The sequence below is a fragment of the Oncorhynchus tshawytscha genome, linkage group LG19, assembly GCF_018296145.1.
Source record: "Oncorhynchus tshawytscha isolate Ot180627B linkage group LG19, Otsh_v2.0, whole genome shotgun sequence".
Lineage (NCBI taxonomy): Eukaryota > Metazoa > Chordata > Actinopteri > Salmoniformes > Salmonidae > Oncorhynchus > Oncorhynchus tshawytscha.
The window spans coordinates 39,884,721-39,910,996 of NC_056447.1; the positions used below are offsets into that span (position 1 = coordinate 39,884,721).

The 26,276-nt window shown below is 42.1% G+C and overlaps 1 protein-coding gene across 28 annotated transcripts in view; it reads left to right on the forward strand.

Moving 5' to 3' along the window:
• Positions 1 to 19,561, forward strand: part of LOC112218753 (protein-methionine sulfoxide oxidase mical3a) — a 146,334-nt gene extending 126,773 nt beyond the window's left edge. For 24 of the 28 annotated variants that reach the window (XM_042301660.1, XM_042301661.1, XM_024379838.2 and 21 more), the window contains 6 exons: positions 912 to 1,019; positions 2,069 to 2,162; positions 13,268 to 13,336; positions 16,777 to 16,876; positions 17,048 to 17,121; positions 17,349 to 19,561. In XM_042301660.1, the coding sequence (XP_042157594.1) occupies positions 912 to 1,019; positions 2,069 to 2,162; positions 13,268 to 13,336; positions 16,777 to 16,876; positions 17,048 to 17,121; positions 17,349 to 17,533 (630 nt within the window). In that variant the 3' untranslated portion in view covers positions 17,534 to 19,561. Of the gene's footprint in view, positions 1 to 911; positions 1,020 to 2,068; positions 2,163 to 9,798; positions 9,850 to 13,267; positions 13,337 to 16,776; positions 16,877 to 17,047; positions 17,122 to 17,348 lie in introns of all 28 variants that reach the window. The other 4 variants (XM_024379849.2, XM_024379853.2, XM_024379844.2 and 1 more) reach the window with 3 other exon arrangements.
• Positions 19,562 to 26,276: the final 6,715 nt, after the last annotated feature.

The window sequence follows — 26,276 nt, forward strand, 5'->3', positions numbered from 1 at the left end:
ACCCTCTTTCCATTTTGCCCCAGCGGTCAATTTGACCGCCTAACTTACCCCCTCCCCCGCCGGAAGTAAAAACTACTGCACTCCTTACTTTTCTGGTCACAATGAATGACAACTTTCCAATATGGCCGTCCATGTTTTTTCTTTGTCTTCTCTGGTCGGGTGTCAATCAGCTTATCTTTGGTCTGTACTGGTCTGATGTTAACCAACCCAGTATTCTCCAGTGCTGCTATCGGATCCACTTGGATTCCAGCTACCTCTTCTTGTTATAGTCTACTTCTCTATGCTACTATCGCTTTTCCTATATCGCTCCAGCTTTTTATTGCAGAAAAATAATAACCGAAAGATGACAAAAATTGATATGGACAACTCATAAAATATCCATATATTTCCATACATTTCTGAAAATGTATAGACTGTGGAAATAATACAAGTGTGAAATATTGTACAAGGAAATCTAAGGTATCTCAGACATTTGTAGTTTTGTGTGTATTTATGTCTGTTCAGTTTTAATTGTGGGGCTTGTCCTAGCTTTGTCCTAGCTATGCCATTTCTAGAATTGGTGATCACTTCTTGTACTCTCAATGGTAATCTTTGGTATAATGGATAGCCACCTCTCAGAAAGAAACACCAGTTTGCTATTTACTCCCATTGTGGGGATGGAGAGCTATTGTTCTCTCCCATAGGAGAAGGCTCCTCTGGGGTTTTTCTGCAATGTCATATAGTAGAATGTAATCTAAAATCTATCAGTCAACCCTAGCTGGTTTCTCCCCTGTAGAAAGCGTTCTGTGAAGGTCTTCTGAGCATTCTGTGAACTTGTGAGGTTCCACTGTCCTGTATATGAAGGGCTTGGTTCCCTCGGAGCCTGAGGGAGCACCTCTCTAAAGGCCTCTAACGGTGTAATGTTGTTACAGAAAACCTACACAGAGGAGGAGCTCAATGCCAAGCTGACACGGAGGGTACAGAAAGCTGCCCGGCGACAGGCCAAGCAGGAGGAGTTGAAGAGGCTGCACAGAGCCCAGGTAAGTAGTCAATAGGATGTGTTGTTTTGGAAGAAAACGTAGTTGGTGGAGTATGGATCTTGTGTATGAGTCCACAGAAGGGTCCAACTTGCGAACCAAGACCGCTGTGAATTTTGAATGATTTTGGCAAGCCCAGTTTCATGTCTTTGAAGATCATCAAAACAGAACTTCATGCAGAGATCAATACAATACTAATTAGCTATGCACCCTCGGTGTTACTGCTTATGAATATTTTATAAGACAAAAAGTATGCCTTTTTACCAAAGAACAAAACCAATCCAACTTTGAGAAGTTAATTATTAAGAGGGTTTCAGACATTAACTTTAAACTCTTTAACTTTAAACTAAAGTTTTTAGTCCAGGGAACTGTCAGTTCATTGAAATATTATGAATATGTGTGCAATGAGACACTCCATGTTTGTGTATGTTCGTGTGTGTGTGTTCATATGTGTGGGTTCTGGCCTGTCGTTCCTCCCTCGGATAATTCAGAGGGTTAGGGTTAAGTTTACTCCACATTTCACTCCGTTTATCTATGTTTGTGTATGCACGTAGGTGGAGTGGGATTTTTGGAGTAGCGGACACCTTTTGGTAACATAATATCCTCGCCGGTCCTATTCACATTGGGGAAATGGCAACATTTTTATTTTGTGAAAGCGAGGAAGAGTTTCCTTTGCTAGTAGCAGCTAGCTGGCAGCAGCTTGGCTAAAAACATTGCAAGCTAGCTATCCTTTTTAGCTTCCCACATCGCCATGTGAAATAATCATATTTATTATTTAAAAAATGCTCTGGCAAATATTCTTATACTTGCCTGTGTAACCTAAAACAATATACCAGTTTGATATGCTGATTTGTGTATTTATTCCCATATCAGCTAAAAATCGAAAGTCATCATGTTTTGGTCACGGAGAAAAATCACATGGCTAGCAGCATGTTCTACCATTTCACAATAGCCTGTAATCACTAGTTATTACTTCCCAACAAAATAGGTTATTAAGCTTTAGTGTGTGTGTGTGTTCTGAATTGTTCTCTGGCATGTCGTTGCTCCCTCAGATCATCCAGAGACAGCTGGAGCAGGTGGAGGAGAAGCAAAGACAGCTGGAGGAGAGGGGCGTGGCCGTGGAGAAAGCCCTGCGAGGGGAAGCAGGTACCCATCTGTCACTCACTACTTCTTTTTCTGATGGGGTTACATCCCCCCGAGGGTCCACACATGGGGGGGGGGGGTCATACTTGTTACGAAGTGGATACGGATATGGAGTTTCTTTATCCCAGTTGTCCCAGGCTAAATATACAGATATTTCTGCTCATGTGCAGGATTTAGTTTTTTTGTATCAATGTGCCCACTCCACTGCCAATCCCTCCTCCTTGATCACCTTTGTCTGGTCATTTTTGTAGCCTACAGACTTTATGTTGTGCACAAAACTGTTCGAACTCTTGCATTCCCTCAGTAGGCTATTAAGCATAAGCGCAATTTCCTACAAACGTCATGTTGTACACTAAACCGTTCCAAATATTGCATTCCATTTCTCAGTAAGCATAAGCCTGATTTCATGTTCTTTTTTTCAGAAGGTGAGGAGGCTATATGCAGCTATTTACATGTATTACTCAAAATTCAGTATTGCAAACATACAAAACATACAAACAAATCAGTATTGCAAACATACTTACGACACAGTCTAGCGATTTCATGTTCTTCTTAGCTGATGAGGTACATGCAGCTATTTACTCTCGCCACGATACCAGCATATACAGCATAACTATGGCACCGGTTGATGCAAAATTAACTTCCCATTGTCCGACTCTTTTTAGAACGTTCGGCTGCCCAGATGTGGAACGTAGCGAGACAAAGATACGCAGTAAAATTAGCGATTGAATGTTATCATCATTGCAAAGAAGCTGTGCAGGAAGACAGGCAGTCAAGTAGTGTTCTTTTTTTCAGGAACTAGGATGTAGCAGAAACTATAAAGATGCAGTGCGTTCAGAAATTATTCAGACCCCTCACCTTTTTCCACGTTTTGTTATGTTAGTCTTATTCTAAAATGGATTAAATGGTATTTTTTTGCAAATGTATTAAACCTAAAAAACTTATCACATTTAGATAAGTATTCAGACCCTTTACTCAGTACTTTGACATTTTTCGGTGCCCTTCCCCAGGTCTGTGCCTGTTTTTGCTTTGTTATTATGGGGTATTGTGTGTTGAATGATGATTTTTAAAACTATTTAATGTATTTTAGAATAAGGCTGTACTGTAACAGAATGTGGAAAAAGGGGTCTGAATAATTTCTGAATGCACTGTAAGCCTACATCATCACACAAAACACTGATTATTTTTGCTCCAAAGTATTGGGGGTGACTGCAATATTTAGTTACAACAGACAGACAGAGAAGAACAGACAGCAGTTCAGAAATATGAGGCAGAGACATAGCCAACATCATCATGGTTCAGAAGAGGGTGAGTAAAGAGTGAAATATGGAGGTGGAGTCAATGGTGGAAAAAGTACCCAATTGTCATACTTGAGTAAAAGTAAAGATACTGTAATAGAAAATGACTCAAGTGAAAGTACCTTGTCTAAAAGTATTTGATTTAAAATTTTCTTAAGAATGAATAATTTCAAATTCCTTATTATGCAAACGAGACAGCACCGTTTTCTTTTTTAAATGTATGGATAGCCAGGGGCACACGGCAACACTCAAACATCATTTACAAACCAAGCATGTGTGTTTAGTGAGTCCGGCAGATCAGAGGCACTAGAGATGACCAGGGATGTTCTCTTGATAAGTGCATGAATGGACCATTTTCCTGTCCTGCTAAGCATTCTAAATGTAACGAGTACTTTTGGGTGTCAGGGAAAATATATGGAGATAAAAGTCCATTATTTTCTTTTGGAATTTAGTGAAGTGAAAGTAAACATTGTCAAAAATAGTAAAGTACAGACACCAAAAACGACTTACTTTACACAACTGGGGGGAGTGTGAGCAGCAACTACGTTAGAAATATGAATGTGTGCGTAAAATAACACATGCAGAACGTGATCTGGATCCTTAGCTTTAAGAGAGAATTTTCTGTGGGGGCGTGTATCCATAGCCACTGCCTGTATCCATAGCCACTGCCTGTATCCATAGCCACTGCCTGTATCCATAGCCACTGCCTGTATCCATAGCCACTGCCTGTATCAAATCAAATCAAATTTTATTTGTCACATACACATGGTTAGCAGATGTTAATGCGAGTGTAGCGAAATGCTTGTGCTTCTAGTTCCGACAATGCAGTAATAACGAACAAGTAATCTAACTAACAATTCCAAAAAAACTACTGTCTTATACACAGTGTAAGGGGATAAAGAATATGTACATAAGGATATATGAATGAGTGATGGTACAGAGCAGCATAGGCAAGATACAGTAGATGATATCGAGTACAGTATATACATATGAGATGAGTATGTAAACCAAGTGGCATAGTTAAAGTGGCTAGTGATACATGTATTACATAAGGATGCAGTCGATGATATAGAGTACAGTATCTACGTATGCATATGAGATGAATAATGTAGGGTAAGTAACATTATATAAGGTAGCATTGTTTAAAGTGGCTAGTGATATATTTACATCATTTCCCATCAATTCCCATTTATTAAAGTGGCTGGAGTAGAGTCACTGTCATGACAGTGTGTTGGCAGTAGCCACTCAATGTTAGTGGTGGCTGTTTAACAGTCTGATGGCCTTGAGATAGAAGCTGTTTTTCAGTCTCTCGGTCCCAGCTTTGATGCACCTGTACTGACCTCGCCTTCTGGATGACAGCGGGGTGAACAGGCAGTGGCTCGGGTGGTTGATGTCCTTGATGATCTTTATGGCCTTCCTGTAGCATCGGGTGGTGTAGGTGTCCTGGAGGGCAGGTAGTTTGCCCCGGTGATGCGTTGTGCAGACCTCACTACCCTCTGGAGAGCCTTACGGTTGAGGGCGGTGCAGTTGCCATACCAGGCGGTGATACAGCCCGCCAGGATGCTCTCGATTGTGCATCTGTAGAAGTTTGTGAGTGCTTTTGGTGACAAGCTGAATTTCTTCAGCCTCCTGAGGTTGAAGAGGCGCTGCTGCGCCTTCCTCACGATGCTGTCTGTGTGAGTGGACCAATTCAGTTTGTCTGTGATGTGTATGCCGAGGAACTTAAAACTTGCTACCCTCTCCACTACTGTTCCATCAATGTGGATGGGGGTGTTCCCTCTGCTGTTTCCTGAAAGTCCACAATCATCTCCTTAGTTTTGTTGACGTTGAGTGTGAGGTTATTTTCCTGACACCACACTCCGAGGGCCCTCACCTCCTCCCTGTAGGCCGTCTCGTCGTTGTTGGTAATCAAGCCTACCACTGTTGTGTCGTCCGCAAACTTGATGATTGAGTTGGAGGCGTGCATGGCCACGCAGTCGTGGGTGAACAGGGAGTACAGGAGAGGGCTCAGAACGCACCCTTGTGGGGCCCCAGTGTTGAGGATCAGCGGGGAGGAGATGTTGTTGCCTACCCTCACCACCTGGGGGCGGCCCGTCAGGAAGTCCAGAACCCAGTTGCACAGGGCGGGGTCGAGACCCAGGGTCTCGAGCTTGATGACGAGCTTGGAGGGTACTATGGTGTTGAATGCCGAGCTGTAGTCGATGAACAGCATTCTCACATAGGTATTCCTCTTGTCCAGATGGGTTAGGGCAGTGTGCAGTGTGGTTGAGATTGCATCGTCTGTGGACCTATTTGGGCGGTAAGCAAATTGGAGTGGGTCTAGGGTGTCAGGTAGGGTGGAGGTGATATGGTCCTTGACTAGTCTCTCAAAGCACTTCATGATGACGGATGTGAGTGCTACGGGCGGTAGTCGTTTAGCTCAGTTACCTTAGCTTTCTTGGGAACAGGAACAATGGTGGCCCTCTTGAAGCATGTGGGAACAGCAGACTGGTATAGGGATTGATTGAATATGTCCGTAAACACACCGGCCAGCTGGTCTGCGCATGCTCTGAGGGCGCGGCTGGGGATGCCGTCTGGGCCTGCAGCCTTGCGAGGGTTAACACGTTTAAATGTCTTACTCACCTCGGCTGCAGTGAAGGAGAGACCGCATGTTTTCATTGCAGGCCGTGTCAGTGGCACTGTATTGTCCTCAAAGCGGGCAAAAAGTTATTTAGTCTGCCTGGGAGCAAGACATCCTGGTCCGTGACTGGGCTGGGTTTCTTCCTGTAGTCCGTGATTGACTGTAGACCCTGCCACATGCCTCTTGTGTCTGAGCCGTTGAATTGAGATTCTACTTTCTCTGTACTGGCGCTTAGCTTGTTTGATAGCCTTGCGGAGGGAATAGCTGCACTGTTTGTATTCAGTCATGTTACCAGACACCTTGCCCTGATTAAAAGCAGTGGTTCGTGCCTTCAGTTTCACACGAATGCTGCCATCAATCCAAGGTTTCTGGTTAGGGAATGTTTTAATCGTTGCTATGGGAACGACATCTTCAACGCACGTTCTAATGAACTCGCACACCGAATCAGCGTATTCGTCAATGTTGTTGTCTGACGCAATACGAAACATCTCCCAGTCCACGTGATGGAAGCAGTCTTGGAGTGTGGAGTCAGCTTGGTCGGACCAGCGTTGGACAGACCTCAGCGTGGGAGCCTCTTGTTTTAGTTTCTGTCTGTAGGCAGGGATCAACAAAATGGAGTCGTGGTCAGCTTTTCCGAAAGGGGGCGGGGCAGGGCCTTATATGCGTCGCGGAAGTTAGAGTAACAATGATCCAGGGTCTTTCCACCCCTGGTTGCGCAATCGATATGCTGATAAAATTTAGGGAGTCTTGTTTTCAGATTAGCCTTGTTAAAATCCCCAGCTACAATGAATGCAGCCTCCGGATAAATCGTTTCCAGTTTGCAGAGAGTTAAATAAAGTTTGTTCAGAGCCATCGATGTGTCTGCTTGGGGGGATATATACGGCTGTGATTATAATCAAAGAGAATTCTCTTGGTAGATAATGCGGTCTACATTTGATTGTGAGGAATTCTAAATCAGGTGAACAGAAGGATTTGAGTTCCTGTATGTTTCTGTCATCACACCATGTCACGTTAGTCATAAGGCATACGCCCCTGCCCCTCTTCTTACCAGAAAGATGTTTGTTTCTGTCGGCGCGATGCGTGGAGAAACCCGCTGGCTGCACCGCTTCGGATTGCGTCTCTCCGGTTAGCCATGTTTCCGTGGAAGCAGAGAACGTTGCAGTCTCTGATGTCCCTCTGGAATGCTACCCTTGCTCGGATTTCATCAACCTTGTTGTCAAGAGACTGGACATTGGCGAGAAGAATGCTAGGGAGTGGTGCACGATGTGCCCGTCTCCGGAGTCTGACCAGAAGACCGCTTCGTTTCCCTCTTTTTCTGAGTCGTTTTTTTGGGTCGCTGCATGTAATCCACTCCGTTACACTGCCACTCCATAGCCACTGCCTGTATCCATAGCCACTGCCCGTATCCATAGCCACTGCCCGTATCCATAGCCACTGCCCGTATCCATAGCCACTGCCCGTATCCATAGCCACTGCCCGTATCCATAGCCACAGCCTACTTTTTAAATGTTGGGATTGGGGAATGTGTTTGGAGCTTTTCATTCAGTTTGTTGATGTAGTGTCCTAGTTGGATGGAGATGATCCTCTTCAACAGTTGAATATGTTAATCTCTGTTTTTATGGTAATACATTTATGTAAGTTATACGCTAATTGTATGTTAATTACATTCTGGATCTGTAAATACAGAATCAATTCAAGCATTCTCAAGTACTGTTACTGAGGGGTTATTATATATGTACCACATTTCCTCTAAACGCGCATTGACCTCCCCTTTATGTAGAAAAAGTAGCTGGGATAGCAGCAATTGAGTATCCAAACTATACTTTTCATAAAACCAGTTGCCCTGGTTTAGCAGTGAATGAAAGTATATTCTTACATTTGTAGAAATCCTCATCTAAGTTCATCTTGTATCTAGATATGCAGTGTCTAGATACTGGTGGTATCTCTTACTCTGAAACAATACATTCACACTGCAAGACAAGGGACTATCACAGACATCAGAACTTTCACTCAGTGATGAAGTCATTCTTGTTTACTGTAGAACATTACACAATACAATGATAACTTTTAAGTAGGGTTTCAAGGCATGCAAAGTATAGCATAAATAGATACAATTTTGTAAGTCTCAAAAGAATCTATAATTATTGGTAACCTATGTGAACTACACAAACTGGTGAATGCTTGCAGTGCTTTCAGAAAGTATTCACACCCCTTGACCCCCCATACATTTTACAGCCTGAATTTGAATTAAAATGTATTAAATTGAGATATTGTGTCACTGGTCAACACACAATAGCCCATAATGTCAAAGTAGAATTATGTTTTTAGATATTTTTTTTGCAATTTAGCAAATTAATAAAAAGTGCAACCCCTTTTGTTATTGCAAGCCTAAATAAGTTCAGGAGTAAAGATTTGCTTAACAAGTGACAAATTAAGTTGTATGGACTTACTCTGTGTGCAATAATAGTGTTTATCAGAATTCTTTAATGACTACCTCGTCTCTGTACCCTACACATACAATTATCTGTAAGGTCGTTCAGTCGAGCAGTGAATTTCAAACACAGATTCAATCACAAAGTCCAGGGAGGTTTTCCAACGCCTCGCAAAGAAGGGCTCCTATTGGTTGACGGGTAAAAAAAAGAAAAAGAAGCAGACATTGAATATCCCTTTGAGCATGGTGAAGTTACGCATGGTGAAGTTATTAATTACACTTTGGATGGTGTATCAATACACCCAGTCACTACAAATATGTCACTACAAACATACAGACGTCCTTCCAACCACTCAGGAGAAAACGCTCAGGGATTTCACCATGAGGTGAATGGTGACTTTAAAACCGCTACAGAGTTTAATTGCTGTGATAGGAGAAAACAGGATGGATCAACAACATTATTAGTTACTCCACAATACTAACCTAAATCACAGAGTGAATTTTCTCTCAAGTGGACTTTAACCTCTCTGTCGTCTACGCTTTCAAAGGACTGTATAAGGGGACTTATTGTACTTTATGAAAACATCAGATTCACTGTAGTTAATACAACACCCATACTGTACTCTAATTGTTTCTGTCGGTCATCGTCTGAGCTGCATGCGATTTGGAGAATGTCTTTGTGTTTCGACATAGATGTGTGTGTGCTCACATTGGATGTGTTTGTCCACATAGCCTCATATGGAAGGGTTTCTGTTTACCAAGACTGAATACAATTGTGGCCAAGGGCATACATATGCATTGATGTATTGGTATGGTTACCAATCAAAAGTGGGAATACTACTGTACATAAAAGACATCTTAACCCACTACACCCTTGTGGTTGACATGGTGTATGCCTACTCTAAAGCATCAGTGTATCAGATGAGTGAGTCACCGGTACCGTGACACTCCATACCTGGTGTTGCCTCACACACACATAGTTAATGTCTCATACACAGAGGCAGTACACAGCCTTACAGGAAATATATGTAGCCACCCTATCATTACGGAAAAGTACATGTAGTAAAAGCCAATATGTGTACTTGACTGCATATGTATTGTGGTGAGTACTTGTGTGCATGTTTGAACTGTGTGTGGTTGTGGTGTGTGTGTGTGTGTGTGTGTGTGTGTGTGTGTGTGTGTGTGTGTGTGTGCATGGCATGTGCATGACCATCTTGTTGCAGATTGGTGTTGCCCAGTGGAGGCTGTGTGTGTACAATAACTCATATCTCTAATATATCCCTGTTGTAGACTATTGGGGAGAGTCTAATTACAGTGAAATCATGGACTTGCATCTGGGCGGTATGTATTTCAAATCTGTCGCTTCCAAATAACTAACAGCTAACCCACCTATATCTGTCTTTCCCTTCTATACTACTGGTCTGGAGCTTGTTTCCTCAGAGCTGCATCCCCTGCTGTGGCAGAAGCCTAGTCACTCTCAGATCCCTCCAGTATCACTTCTAATAGACACTTAGCACACACACAGTCAGAAAGATCACACACTTTTTTTCCCCTTTTCTTGTTAAGATCATTTTCACACACTCTTTGATCATTTTAATGTTAATTTCACTGCATTGATTACGTCAGTGGTTCCCAAACTGTGGGGCGTTAAACGTACTCTTGAAAGTTGTAATAGTAGAATACGCAAGGTGTAATTTCGAAATGAGGTAGTACATCATCAGTTCCTCTTGTCATATCAGTCATTGTATACGTTACTTAGAGAGCTATTTATAACTTGTCAGAAATGTCCAGATCAAGTAGCCCATGTCAGCTAATGTTTTTTTTGCCCATAAATATTGTTGTACTTGTTTAACTCACAAAATTTATAGAATTGCAAGAAAATTAGTTTTAAAACTGAACAATTGTCTTTGCATCGCATGGCAAAATGTGTAGAATTGCAGGAAATAGACATGGCACTTGCACAGTATGTTCCCCAATGCTGGAAGGGGGTCCCTGAGTGGAAAAAAGCTTGGGAACCCCTAGATTACATAACATCTATGCATTGGAATAGTGTACAAGTATAAAAACTAGGAAAGCATTTAGTAAAGAACACACACATGCTAACACATGTTTTTATTTGTTTTACCTTTATTTAACTAGGCAAGTCAGTTAGGAACAAATTCTTATTTTCAATGACAGCCTAGGAACAGTGGGTTAACTGCCTGTTCAGGGGCAGAACGGCAGATTTGTACCATGTCAGCTCAGGGATATGAACTTGCAACCTTCCTGGTTACTAGTCCAACGCTCTAACCACTAGGCTGTGCGGCAGGGATAATATTAAAGTAGAACCACACACACACACACTCACCTACCCAACTGGAAAATAGTGCACCCTGCCCCTTACTGACCCCAAAACTCCTAACTAAACTCTTGGCCCTTGACTAGCCTTAGAGCTGTGCTGCTGTATCCCTGTAGTCCCAGCTCTGGTGCTGCTGTATCCCTGTAGTCCCAGCTCTGGTGCTGCTGTATCCCTGTAGTCCCAGCTCTGGTCCTGCTGTATCCCTATAGTCCCAGCTCTGGTCCTGCTGTATCCCTATAGTCCCAGTTCTGGTGCTGCTGTATCCCTGTAGTCCCAGCTCTGGTGCTGCTGTATCCCTGTAGTCCCAGCTCTGGTGCTGCTGTATCCCTGTAGTCCCAGCTCTGGTGCTCGTGCTCTTCTGACTCTCCCATAACTGCCCTGTTGCATAACTCCCTGTAATATACGTGTCTGTGCTGAAAAGCAGTGTTTGGTCTTGACCCCTCATGACCCCGTCCTATTCACATTGTGTGTGTATCCAAAATGGCCTATTCCCTATATATTGCACTACTTTTGACCATGGCCCGATATTACGCACTACTGGGTATGGGCCCTGGTCTAAACTAGTGTCCCATATATGGCCATTTGGCTCTGGTAAATATTAGTGCACTACATAGGTAACAGGGTGCCATTTTGGATGCTACCTGTGATTGTCCAAAAGAGTCTGTATTAGTGACCCAGCGTGGATATGGTGTCTTGACCGTCTGACTGTCCCGCTCTCTGTGATGATGTTGTTGTTGTCACCCATTAGAAAGGAGATGGCATGGAGTGTTGTAACACTGGAAAAATCTATCTGGTCATTGTCCCCCAATAGTGTGATCACATTCACTATGTGGTTTAAAGACCCTCGGTACAATTGCATGCAACAATTATAAATGTTTTGGTTTTTGAGTAAATCGCAGCAAGTTAGATGAGGCATCCATTGAAGGTAAGTATTTCTGGAATTGAAGAGAGACACCATTTCCACTTGGTTTGATCTTCCAAACTGAATGCAGTGTGTGTCTGATGGTCTCAAGCTTCTGGGCTGTGTGGAGGACAAGGTATACATGGTCGGCATTCTGCAACTTTGGCCTGATACAGTGTTACCCTGTCTGGTGAAGTGAATTGGACTGGCTTCCATCTAGCTGGCACTGGCCAAATCATGAACTGAAACACAGGCTATTGAGGGAAGCAGCATGGCTGTGCTGTGTGTGCAGCAGCCCTTTAGGGGGTGCTAAAAGCTAACAAAGGAAACTGCAGGGTTGACTGCAGTGACACATCTTACCTATCACTCCATTTACAACCATAATCACCTCAAATAGGCACGCTAGTTTCACAATGATTCTCAATGATTTGGTACTTTACATACACATTATAATAAATAACTGTGGTTTTATGATGAGGTATGAGGCGGAACCATTGCACTTTAAAATCTCACAGCAGTGTGAGTATGTGAGACAGCCTATCTTGTTTGAGTGGAGAGTTATGATTCTACTGTGATAGTCTCTTGTGGTTAATTTCACCAGCATTCCATTCTCTCTGAGCTCTTTCACTCAAGTCTCAGACTGTTGAGTACATTGTGTGCATTTCCTGTTGTATCTGTGTGTGTGACACCATCCCCTACTCATCGTTTGTCCGATACACTCTCTGATAGAAGGCTCTTCTTCGTTGAGAAACTCAATTACTTTATATCTCCTCTTCACCTTACAGTTTGTGCCTAGTACAGTGTTTATCTATCCTCACTATATCCGGTAAACAGTATGACCTCATTATATGTGAGGACTTTCTCGCGGAGGTTCACACGCATTTGCACAAAAATGCTAATTTGCACTTCAAAAGTAGCCACAACGTCAACAAATACAAGTTATGTTTACCTGGGAGAGCTGAAATATTTTCAAAGATGGAATAATTAACTATTTCCCGCTTAGATGATTTATCTTCTATTTCTGTAAATCTCAAGTGATGATGAATAAAAAGCAGTTTTCATTTAGATGCATCTAATTTGCAGAGCATTGTCAACACATGACACAACATTGGTATTGTGAAGGCTCCTGTATCACCCCATAGAACTCTATTGTCACAACAGTTCTTCTGAATTTGAGGAGTATTATTCTGAGTACATCAGATGAGGATTATTCCCCCGTTCTTTCCAGCCCTTTGTGTTTTCACTCTCTTTTTTTTTCACCTTCTCTGACCCCACACAACTGATCTCTCTCACCTCCTCTCTACAGGTGCTTTCAGTTCTCCCTCCTTCTCCTAGTGCTCTCATTCTTTTAGATTTTTCTCCTCACTGTTCTTTCTTCCTCATCTTCCCCCCCCATCTCTCCCTCCCTCCTCCACTTCCTCTCACGCTTTATGTCCTCTACACTTTTTTTCTCTGTCTATCACTTCTTCCTCCTCTTCCTCCACCCCACCCCTTGGCACTCTTTCCCTATGTTGTGGAAGTAGTTGAGCCCTTTGTCGGGACCCCTCGCCGAAGACCTATCTCCTTCTGTCCCTGCTGTTCCTCTGAAGGTAACGTAACCTATTGCCTTGCCTGCTGCTGGCTGCTTCAGGTTACCACAGCAACCGACCGCGGGGATCCACAAAGCAGGGCTCCTCCCCTCGGTCTCCTGAAACTCCCCCCTTCCTCCTCCTCTCCTCTGTGTGTCCAGGCTCAGTAGATTTCCCCAGGATGTCACCGTTCGCTGTCTACCATAGTCGTATCACACTGAACATTACACACATTTATGTAGACATTTGTAAACTTGCTGGAACGGTGTAGATGAGAAAATAAGGACAGGACATGTCTATGCGACTTTTGGTTTGTGGAGTTGAGGATACTCAGAAACCTAGTGCACACTGTCAACAATAGTATTTTTAAATGGTTTATTTACAGTCTTGAATCAACCATGTAACATGGAGGCTTCTATAGACCCCTTCCCAGATGAATTTGCCTTGAGATTAACAGTCTCAAGCAGAAACATATTAGAAACCCCTCAACCCTGGTTAACAACCCAAGTAAGTAAACAGCTATTGTGCACACATTTTTCCATCATTCCAAGTAGCTGCAGCTAAAGGGGAAACTACTCTGCTTCAATGTGTGTTTAATCAAAAGCATGTCCTCTGTTTGCTGTAAAACTAATGGACATGAAAAGCCATCTATCTCCCACTACTGAGTGGTGTAGTCTCTCTATAGTGTGTGAAAGCTGCCTGACAGCCTCGCTCTTGACTATAGTGTGTTACAACGAAGACTGTGTGTGACAAGGTTGTGATAAAGAGAGCGATAGACCTACAACTTGTGACACATCTCAGTTTTCCATATTCTACAACATTCTGGATCATCTGGTCTAGTGTCTCTAACACATGTATGTCTGTGTGAAACTGCTTGAGAAGCTTTCTGATCAATGTAAACAAAACATGCCTGTGTGTGTTCTGTGCGATCTGGTTTTCAGGCTGGATGTGTGTTATGTTGTTAACTGTGGCTCTTCTCTCCTGTGATCTTGGAACCTGGGCTAAGGGTGGTGGACGAGGCGCAAAGAAAGAAAGAGAGAGGGAGAGGGAAAAGCAAGCACATTGTTGGTTAAGTTAGCAAATCCACCTGTTTCCATCTCCTCTTTGTCCTGTCTGAGTTCCTCCGTCCGAGGAACTCCGCTTTGCCTCTCTCTGTCCTTGTCTGTTAATCAGCGAAAACCGGCAGCAGCACCCGAGAGCACAGCCATTTGATTTATGTGTATGTTGTGTTTTTCCTTTTTGTTTTGCAAGAGACTCCACCACTCCAGCTAAGTACATCATGCTGCATCAATGGTTTGCCCCCCCAGTGTCTCATTGAAACTGCTTGGCTCCCACCTACGTGCGACAAATGAAAAATTCTAGCAGACTTTCTATAGCATAGCATGGACTGGCCACCTTTACAGTGGCATAAGGGTAAAAGTTATTTGGCCGCTGGCCCTTGACTGCAGTAATGCATGCCAAATACCAGTCTTCTCCCTCAGGCAGGTTTAATAGGGGAGTATGATAGCTTCACTATTGGTCTAAATGACAGATCGGCGCCATCATTTGACTCAGTAGTAGAAGCTATAGGGAGAATTAAATCATTCATAACGCAGGTTTTTTGAAACTGCTCTGTATGAATAGGATCTGACAGGATCCTTTATTTCTTCTGGTGGTACTTTGTTGCATGTAGGGATATAGAACTTCCATAGAGAGAAACTCTTCTGGTGTTTTATCTCTGTGTAGAACATCCATAGGTTCCCTGAGTACAACATCCCGGGTACAATGTGGTGGGAATACACCATGGTTTTCTGCCCTGTCCCCCTACCGATGGCCCTCTCCGTAATGGGGGGGACAAACAGTGGTAGGAGACGACAACTGCTCTGAACATAAAGGGGTCCTTTGTAGCTCAGTTGGTAGAACATGGTGCTTCCAACACCAGGATAGAGTTTTTGTTTCCCGGGACCACCCGTATGTTAAAAATGTATGCAGGCGGGACTGTAAGTCGCTTTGGGTAGAAGTGTCTGCTAAATGGCATATATACTGAACAAAAATTTCAACGCAACATGTAACAATTTCAAAGATTTTACTGAGTTACAGTTCATAAAAGGAAATCAATTAAAATGAATTCATTAGGCCTTAATCTATGGATTTCACAACTGGGAATACAGATATGCATCTGTTGGTTACAGATATCTTTTTTTTTTTTTTTAAAGGTAGGGACGTGGTTCAGAAAACCAGTTGGTATTTGGTGTGACCACCATTTGCCTCATGCGATGCATATCCTTCGCATAGAGTTGATCAGGCTGTTGATTGTGGCCTGTGGAATGTCCCGCTCCTCTTCAATGGCTGTGCGAAGTTGCTGGATATTGGCAGGAACTGGAATGCGCTGTCGTAAAATGCCGATCCAGAGCATCCCAAACATGATCAATTGGTGATCAATTGGGCACTCTCTTCACAACGTTGACATCAGTAAAACTTCTCGCCCACACAACACCATACAGGCTTTCTGCCATCTGCTTGGTACAGTTGAAACCGTGATTCATCTGTGAAGAGCACACTTCTCCAGCGTGCCAGAGGCCATCGAAGGTGAGCATTTTCCAGTCAGGTCAAGACCAAGAATCTGGATGTGGAGGTCCTGGGATGGCGTGGTCTGCGCTTGTGAGGACAGTTAGACGTACTGCCAAATTATCTCAAATGATGTTGGGAGGCGGCTTATGGTAGAGAGAGAAACATTACATTCTCTGGAAACCGCTCTGGTGGACATTTCTGCAGTGAGCATGTCAATTGCACGCTCCATCAAAACTTGTGACCTCTATGGCATTGTGTTTGTTGTGTGACAAAATTTCACATTTTAGTGGCCTTTAATTGTCCCCAGCACAAGGTGCACCCGTGTAATGATCATGCTGTTTAATCAGTTTCTTGATATGCCACACCTGTTAGGTGGATGGATTATCTTGGCAAAGGAGAAATCCTCTTTAACAGGGATGTAAACAAATTTGTGCACAAAATGTGAGGGAAATAAGCTTTTTGTGCTTATGGAACATTTCTGCTATCTTTTATTTCAGCTCATGAAACATGGGACCAATACTTTACACTTTGCGTTTATATTTTTGTTCAGTGTGTTGTTATTGATTATTATTATTATATTACAGTACAGTAGCAAGGGCGTCTGTCTCAGAAGTTAGTGATACACAAACTTTCAACTTTGAAACGCCTGTTTTTCCCGCTCATTTTCCAAAGTTGAAATCTCCTCCACTTCATCTTCTGTGAGGCGTACGGCAAGACCATCCCGACCCCTGGTCAACAGTCCGGCCCAGCCCGGTCCATCATCCCCACTTCGCCATCCATTCCCACAACAAAGACATCTTGGCTTGGCTGTCATTGCATTGCCTGTGTCAGTGTCTGCATCAGACCCACCTAAAGCCTCCTCTGCCCTGCCGTTTCCCTCACTCCCCTTTCCGTGTTGTTTCTTCTTCCAGGGATGGGCAAAAAGGACGACCCCAAGCTCATGCAGGAGTGGTTCAAACTGGTCCAGGAGAAAAACGCCCTGGTGCGATACGAATCTGAGCTGATGATATTGTGAGTTAACCATTATTATCCTATGTTATAGGCCTACTGAAGGTGAACTCTGTATCTATATAAGGTGCTGTAACTAAAGGTAGACAGACATAATTTAGACATAGATTGGAGACATCATTTAGGGCCACAGGTGTAATAGTTGGGCCGTAAGTCTGTCTTTCTGTCCCCCAGTGCACGAGAACTGGAGCTGGAGGATCGCCAGAGTCGACTGCAGCAGGACCTGAGGGAACGAATGGCAATTGAAGGTGAGGACCGCCAATTTTCAATTCAATAAATCTTTATTTTCCCCAAAGGGCAATTCGTGTGCAGCATTAAAAAATATGAAAGGTGCAGGACCATGGGAAACAACTTTCATGGTTTCACCAAATCCTGATTACCTCAGTGAGATACTTTTTTCACGTTCCTCTCCATATATGAATTCTCTACTTATCTGTCCCTCTTTCTCTTGCTTTCATCCCCCTCTCCTCCTCAGACCACATGAAGACGGAGGTAGAGCTGGCGCAGGAGAAGCACATCCTGAATGAGATGCTGGAGGTGGTGGAGCAGAGAGACTCCCTGGTAGCCCTCCTGGAGGAGCAGAGGCTCAGTGAGAAGGAGGAGGACAAGGACCTGGAGTCTGTCATGCTCTCCAAGGGCTTCAACCTTAACTGGGCCTGAGGAGGAGAGACTAAACTCACCATCCACCGTAACTCAGATAATACACTACCCCTACTCTGTGTCAGGGCTCAGTGAAGGCCCAAGCCACGGTCTCATGCTCGGTCCCAGATAACCCAGCAGAGAATGTGTGCAGAATGGAGTTGTTCCATTACGGCTCCTCTGTTGGAGCAGTCTATAATGTTTACATATCTACCCTGCCACCAGCCAGGCATCATTATCTCCCCTCACTATCAAATCACGGTGGGAGGAGCAACTACATCCTGGACTTTCTCAGAACTTCAGAAGTTCTTGGAGCGGTTCTCCAGAATGGGGAACAATGTTTTATTATTTCTTTTAATCTCAAACACGCAAAGGGAAGAAACAGGTTAGGTCCTGCTGATGTAAAGGAATTCAATGTATGATACCTGTTTCAATGTACTACATGTGTAGAACATGACATATTAGCAAAGCGGGGGTTTTAGATGAGGGTAGGCCCTTGACCTATTGACTGTTACAGGGTTTCTGTGGGAAGGGGAGGAGTGGTCTCACTCTCATTCTATCAGTCTCAGCCTAACCTCATAACATACTCTACTATTGTGACTGCTGACTGGGGAGGGACATCCTCTCCTTTAGCTGCCTTTCACTCCAATTACACATTGGCTTCCACATTCTGAGGAGCCAATAAGGATGAGACTCTAAAAGTCCCATCATTTTTTTGCACAGAGATTCACCTGAAGAGTCAACACTAAGGATCAATGGAATCTGGTCACTTGGTTGTTTTGTATTTATTCGCTTGGTTTTGATAGAGAACCTGAATTAACTGATTTTGGTATTTTCCGTGTTCACGGAGGGGAGTGCCTGAATTGGAGGCTCGACGGATTGCACATGTGCTCTCTTTATAACATTGACAACAAGGAAATCAACTCAAAACTCCATCACCAAGAAGCCATTGTGTAATGGGTGGAGGCTGCTGCAGGCTCAGAAAAATATCCTGCGTTACATTGTCTTTGACTCTGAAAGTTGTGCTGGTGTGAATAGTTAACCTGTAGCATAGATTCATTGACACATGTACACTTCAGCAAGCAACCCACTTGACACATCTCTTGGTGTCCTAGTTCTGAGCTATCATGTGGCTTCTCCATACCATGCCATTCACCATAAATCACACTGATATTTCATTTTATAATCAGTAGCCCTTATTCAATACTAATTGGCATATACCATGAAATGTCCTCGGTGTAGGTAAACAGTGAAGAGAACAACGTTAGGGGCAGTGTCTTATTGGGCTTACACAGTATCAATACATTGTGTTATCATAATACCATAAGTGAACTGACATCACTAACTGGTGTCATGAGACACTTGCGTCAGTGGATATGCTTCAATATGGGAGTTCTAAACCACAGAACTCTGGCTTCGCTATCCCTGGGGCTGAGGTACATTACCTGCTTTGGAGCAAGATGCCCTTTTCCCTTCTGTTTTAATATTTTCTTTTCTTTTTAGGGTTTAAACTTTTATGTATCCCACCAGAGGTACATTTCTATATTGTGTTTTTTGGTAAAATCCTTTCATACAACTACAGGTTGTCAAACAGCAGTTATGAGTAGAAGTGGAGACAGGAAGGTTGCTCTAAACCACTTCTATTCTGTCAGTCACAGGAGCATGTGCTTTTGTTTGGCATTTGACCTTACTAGCATTTCTGCCAAACTGTAAATCTCTGGTTGGTCACAGTTTTATATATTTTTCTGTATTGATAGATACATACACTGAGAATTTGTGTAAGAATTAAACGGAGCTGTGAATACAAAAAAGTTACATAATTTCAAGGCTGGTTTAGATGGTGTGTGATAAGTTTGGTAGATTTTATTGATATTTATAAACGTGTGTGCAAAAATGTATCATATGTAAAGAAAAATGAATCCTAATTTTTAAAACTGTATGTTGACACACACGACAAATATGTAAATGCTGCTTCATTTAGCCTAAATGCATAGGGTGTTGGAGGTATGCTGAAACGGCAATAAAGCAATGCGGTTGTTCATTTAGAAACGCATGTCTCCTTTTATGTGTAGGCTTCCGTATAAACTTACTACAACTGATTTTATGATAGAAATGTGAATATTCACCTTATTAATGACTGTCCTGCATAGTAGGCTTCCCCCTGTCAATTCCACTTATTTGGTCTATTCCAGAACTAGCACACCTGAAGAAAAGCTGATCTTTATTATTTACCCAATTCAAACCGGGAGTGCTTCTTTTATGGCATATTAAATAAGTGCAACGTTCTCAGAATCTTCCCAACATGACAGTATGTGTTACATGAACCTGGCGACAAATTAATTAAAGGATGTTTTCACTTTTACTGTACGACAAGGGCAACACCTGGCATTTAGTTTCTTCACACACTGACAGATTTGATCCACTTGCCGGTTGAAAACTCTGATATTTCTGTGTATCCAGTATTCCAGCGGGGTCATATCTGTAACAAGGGGTGGATGTCTGCAGACGAGACCATTTAAAAAAAAACATGCAAGACAGCTAAGCAGAAATGATTGCATCTTGTTTCTGGGACTGTCAGGTAAGATGAGCAATGCTGCATGGTATGCATTGCATTGCATAGCATTTGTTTAAGTTCAATAGTCCATAATAATATATTATAAGGAAAGTTAAAGTAGGCATGTTGCTTCCTTGCATAAGCTACTGTGGTGATTGTTTGGCCATGCCAAATTCCCAACAGAGGTTTACAGTAGATAGCTACATTTTACACCATTGCAGTGGCGACCCTTCAATCAGGGCAGCTGGGGCTTGCATGTTATTTTGGCATTAATACATGTCGCACATCAGTTTGCACACAATGTAAAAAATAATATATTGTATTAATAAAGCCGCGTACAAACATGGTCTCTCTTTTGTTTTCTTGAGTAAGGCAGCTCCAAAATGCAGGTGTTTCAGCCTAGCTCAATGCTGTGTGGTGGTGGGGCAAGCCAGTTCTGTCACTCATGGGGACACTACGTCACTGCAAAGTCTAAGAGGAGACCTCGAAAATTCTAGCCCTTTGGGTGCTGCCATAGAGTTACAGAAGTGCCCATCCAAGAAGGCTCAAGGTCATTGGCCACAAATAAAATAACGTCAAATCACGTTCAATGTACAGTAACTGTGATTGGACTGATCATGTCAACATCATACTTTCAAAATCTTAGCTAGCAGTCATCATGAATCAAGTCGGCAATCTACTGGCAAATCCTTTTTAATCCTTGTCATATGAAGAGAAATAAGGAAGATAAATTATAGATAAAATGTATCTGTGCCTCCAGTTGTTTTGAATGCACCATAAATCCAGAGAATGCCAGACTTTGATGACATAATTTGCACACAAAGGACCGCTGCACCACTTTCCTGTTCATGTGAGCACAGCGCAACAAGGTGAGTCCAAAAATTTATTGTATGGTGCTGCATAAATTATGTAATATGCCAGGGAGATATGTATACTGCAGCTAAAAACAGTGTATGATGTATAGTAGGCCATCATTGTAAATAAGTATTTGTTCTTAACTCACTTGCCTAGTTAAAGGTTAAATAACATTTGTAAAATTGTAAGATATTAGTTGCCCATGTTCCTCATCCTAATAATTTGGTCTATTTACCCCTCTTAATTTTGCCTACTGTTCTGACTTTATGATGCACACGTAGCCTATAACCTGTTCTAGGGAAATGTAATCATCAAATATTGTAAGAGCTTTCATTGTCTGCTTATGCAGTGGTTCCTCCTTTAAAAGTTGTGTCATACTGCGGCACACCCTGAGTGCTGCTGCAGCATTCTGTGGCACGTCATTTCATTCTCAGCCATTCTCAGCCAAATTATTGCTAGTTTGACCACCCGAGAGCATCTTTGAGAAGCATTTGATAGAATTCCGTATTAGCATTAACAGAGAATTCAAAACCTTTTTTTGTAATAACATAGTATATGGGATAGATTTTAAGAAATTTGCCTTAATTTGATTAATATTATAGCGTTTCAATCAGTGATGTCACTTGCTCTGAGAGCTTGAAGTAGTTTTTCCCCTTGCTCTGCAAGGGCTGTGTCTTTTGTGGAGCGATGGGTAACGATGCTTCGAGGATGGCTGTTGTCTATGTGTGCAGAGGGTCCCTGGTTCGAGCCCAGGTGGGGACGGAAGCAAAATTGTTACACGGGCACCATTTTAATCAAGAGACTCTCCTCTTTGTAATTATGTATGTCTGGGCAGCGAGCTCGTTTGTCATCGATCGCTAGACCAGAAATAGGAGTTTTTATTTTTTCATTACGCAGACATAAGCACAGTTGACACCATCGAGGAGCGGATGTTTACTTTCTAAACAAGTTTTTTTTCCAGTTTCGTCCGACGAACAGATTGTAGTGGTAAAATAAAAAGGGATACATTTTTTTTGGAATTCTAAGCATCACTCTAATCAAAACAGGCTCTGCGACCGTTGGATTACATTAATTAGCTATGGGCTCGCGCTAGTGTTCCAGTTTAGCCAACGTTCTTAAAACCTCTTGAAGCTAGGGGGCACTATTTTTATGTTTGGAAAAATAACGTTCCCAAAGTAAACGGCCTATGTCTCAGGACCAGACGCTAGAATATGCATATAATTGACAGATTAGGATAGAAAACACTCTAACGTTTCCAAAACTGTCAAAATATTGTCTGTGAGTATAACAGAACTGATATTGCAGGTGAAACCCTGTGGAAAATCAAACAAGGAAGTGGCTTCTATTTTGAAAAATCCATGTTCCATAGCCTGCCTTTGCTCCATTTAAAGGGATATCAACCAGATTCATTTTCCTATCGCTTCCTCAAGGTGTCAACAGTCTTCAGACATAGTTTCAGGCTTTTATTCTGAAAAACGAGCGAGAACGATAACATCGCGTCAGGTGTTCGCATGAGTTTTGCTCACGCAACAGAGTTTGGGCTGCCATTGCCTCTCCCTCTCCTACTGATAAAGACAGTTACGGTTGATATATTATTGATTATATATTTTAAAAACAACCTGATGATTGATTATAAAAAACATTTGACATGTTTCTGTGGACATTACAGATATTATTTGGAATTTTCGTCTGCGTTGTCGTGACCGCTCTTTCCTGTGGATTTCTGAACATAACGCGCCAAACAGACGGAGGTATTTTGGATATAAAAATAATCTTTATGGAACAAAAGGACCATTTATTGTGTATTTGGGAGTCTGAGTGAAAACATCCGAAGATCATCAAAGGTAAACGATTAATTTGATTGCTTTACTGATTTTCGTGACCAAGCTACTTGATGCTAAGTGTACATAAATGTTTTGTCGAGCAATCGATAAACTTACACAAACGCTTGGCTTGCTTTCACATTATCTTCTATTGACATTATCTTCTATTGTTTGTCCTCAAGTATCTGTTTTCAGCATAAAGTACTCAGTAGCCACTTAGTGTGGACAGCAGGTGAGACCACACACACACAAAATAAGTCTCTCTTCTTCACTTCTCTTCACTTAAGTCTCTCTCACCCTTCTCCCCAAATCCTCTTGGTTATATCAACTGTGTTGGTGAACCCCTCCCGCATCTGAACTGGCTGACATAGAGGGCACAGCAGGTTCATAGGTGAGATGTCACTTGGTCGGGTCAACAGGAAGTAATATTAAATAGATGCTTTACATTGAAATACAGACAGAGATGTAGTAATCCCAAAGTTAATGATCCAAGGTCAGTTTTGCATTTTCACCTCCTGATTTAAAACCTGTTGTGACTAGGGGGCAGTATTTTCATTTTTGGAAAGAAAACGTTCCCGTAGTAAACGGGATATTTTGTCAGGACAGGATGCTAGAATATACATATAATTGACAGCTTAGGATAGAAAACACTCTAAAGTTTCCAAAACTGTAAAAATATTGTCTGTGAGTATAACAGAACTGATGTTGCAGGCGGAAGACTGAGAAAAATCGAATCCGGAAGTGCCTCATGTTTTGAAAGCACTGCGTTCCAGTGTGTCCCTATTGAGCAGTGAATGGGCTATCAACCAGATTACTATTTCTCCGTATTCCCGAAGGTGTCGACAGCATTGTAATGTAGTTTTAAACATTTATGTTGAAGAATACCCGTAGGCGGCTACATTGCGCAAGTGGTCACCTGATGCTCCCAGAGAGATTCTCGCGTAAAATACAGAGGTAGCCATTACTCCAATCGGTCCTACTGAAAAATGAATTGTCCCGATGGATATATTATTGAATAGATATTTGAAAAACACCTTGAAGATTGATTGTAAACAACGTTTGACTGACTGTGTTAGAATAAAAAAACAAGACTTAATCATGCTCTCTCGTCTGCAGGTATGTTTTGATTTGAGAGAGGAAGCCAGTCCCGTCATTGTCACCTCACCTGCTCTTAAGATAACCTTCGGGCCAACTGGGCTCCATGGCTGGTTAGGAGACACCGCAATTGTAATGAACTGAGAGAACATTATGGTAGCACTGTAATTCATGAATCATACACTGTCTGCCGCTGTTCTTACCTCTTTCCCTTTCTGTCTTCTACACCTCTCTCCCCACCTCATCTTTCTTCCTTGTTTTATAATGCACACCATATGTGCATTGACGTACAGATTGAACTTGTATTTATAATACTGCAATTATCATAATTATAATGCATTTATGTATCTATAACACCTGGATAATGAACTTCTTTCACAGTCTCCAGTGGTTGTAATTAAGTGTCTCACTGAAATACTTTCCTGTGTCCTCAGATTAATGCATACGAAGGGAGTTAGATATGCATAGTTTTATTTCTGTATATATGAATTACAAATCAATCATGTTTCAATGTGTAATCATTGACATCCTAGCGGCCACAGGTGGTTAACACTGTTGAAGTGTTAATAATTGTAATACATACATGCAAACACAGCATCATTCAAATAATGGACTTTGATATGACTGAAAATTTGCAGTAAATACTTTAGCCAGCTAAATTCATTACATCCACTGTTTCACAAGACAATAGCCTGGTTTGCTGGTTTTCTCAGGAGTCCCTAAAAGATTAAACAACACGAATACAAATTCATTCTCCTAACACTAGCTAGCTGGCTAACGTTAGCTAGTCAGATAACTTGCTAAATAGCAATTTTCGTAAATTAACTTTAAGACAAAAAAATATGCACAAACTTTTGTCTCTACATTAACATATTATTCTCAATTGTACATGTTCTGCTTGACTCGTTATGACGTTATAACAACTTACATCTGGTTCCACCATAATGTTTTGTCAGCCATCTTTGTTGAAGAACGCCACAAGGTAAGGGTGGCTTGCAGCAAAATTTGTCATTGAAACCACTCAATATTTTTGGTCATATAAAAACTTTGGGACCCAAATGCATAATGAGTGCTCTAACTCCCCCTTGTGGTGATCTGGAGCAATGAAGCCGTGACGCTGAGTACCTCTAAGTCCCGCGGTGCAAGTTCACAACTTTTAAAGGAGGAACCACTGTATGCCTCCTTTATTTATCATACGGATCTGACGTGGTGTACAGGGAGAACACTGTAAGAACCGCCTATGTTCTGAATTCTGCCTCTGTGCATATAAAAAGTGCTGAACAAATAGTTATATTGACTAATGTTGCGTCCTTCCTAGCTCGCTCATTAATGTCTTAATTGAAATTACGGATTGCCTCTTTTCCGCTTGTCGTCCCCTTATGCCATAGTTTGTACATCTCAATTGTCATTTGAAACCACATTTGTTTAAGCAAGTCAGCCATATTAGCTATGTTTTTTTTAAAGGCAGTAAATGACACTGAATGAACTATTTCACTGCCAGACAAGGATCCGCTGAGGTGCCAGGTGTAGCAGTGGTAAGATGTTGGAACTGCTGTTGGGACAGCTTTATGTAGGCCGTAACAGTTTGTGGGCACTGTTTGTCACTGTTATAGTGCAATTAATGTATTGTTTAGTGTTGTGTTGTGTAGTGGCATTGCTGGCAGGCATCGCACTTAAAAACAAAATGTACATGCTAAAATCGATGCTGCACCATTGTCCTGTCTTTATCGATAACATTGTGCACACAAGCATAAAAGCACAAGCTACATTGGCTACTGTAATGTTTGTAGGCTAGGCTATGTTATCGAGTTAACGAAATATTTTCTATTGCAATAGCCTGCAGTGAAGGTGTCTGTCGGCAGTACACACTAGAATCCCACTTGACATCAAAAATCTCCTGAGGCCAACAGTTTATAGTTTCTTCTCAAGGTAAGAACAGTTGTCCAGAGAGGACATATGAATAAAACAATTGTTCCCTTATGTCAAGATCACAACTTATTCATCTCATGATCATGACATAACAAAAGTTGTTTTGTCAAGATCACGAGATAATAAAAAGTATCACGCATCATCCATTAATTTTTTCAGATGCACGATAACCACCTCATCAAGGAGCCATGTGATTGCGATGCACTCATGGGGCATTTAAGCACTGAACAATGCCTAACAGGTAGCCCTGTCTCCCAGACTGTGTGCTCCCCGAAGACCACAACCAGTCACATGCAAGGAACAATGCAGCTAACTCTAACTTGGCTAGTCTTGTTAGCTAGTTAGCTTGTTATCAATGCTGGTTGTTAACTTGTATAACTGATACTTTTATAATTATAAGGGACACATTTAATGTTTTGTGGATAATATTTACAATGGGTGAGCTCCACTCCTGACAGGCTAATCAGATTAAATTTCAGCCTCAGAGCTTGATCAGATTTGATAGCAG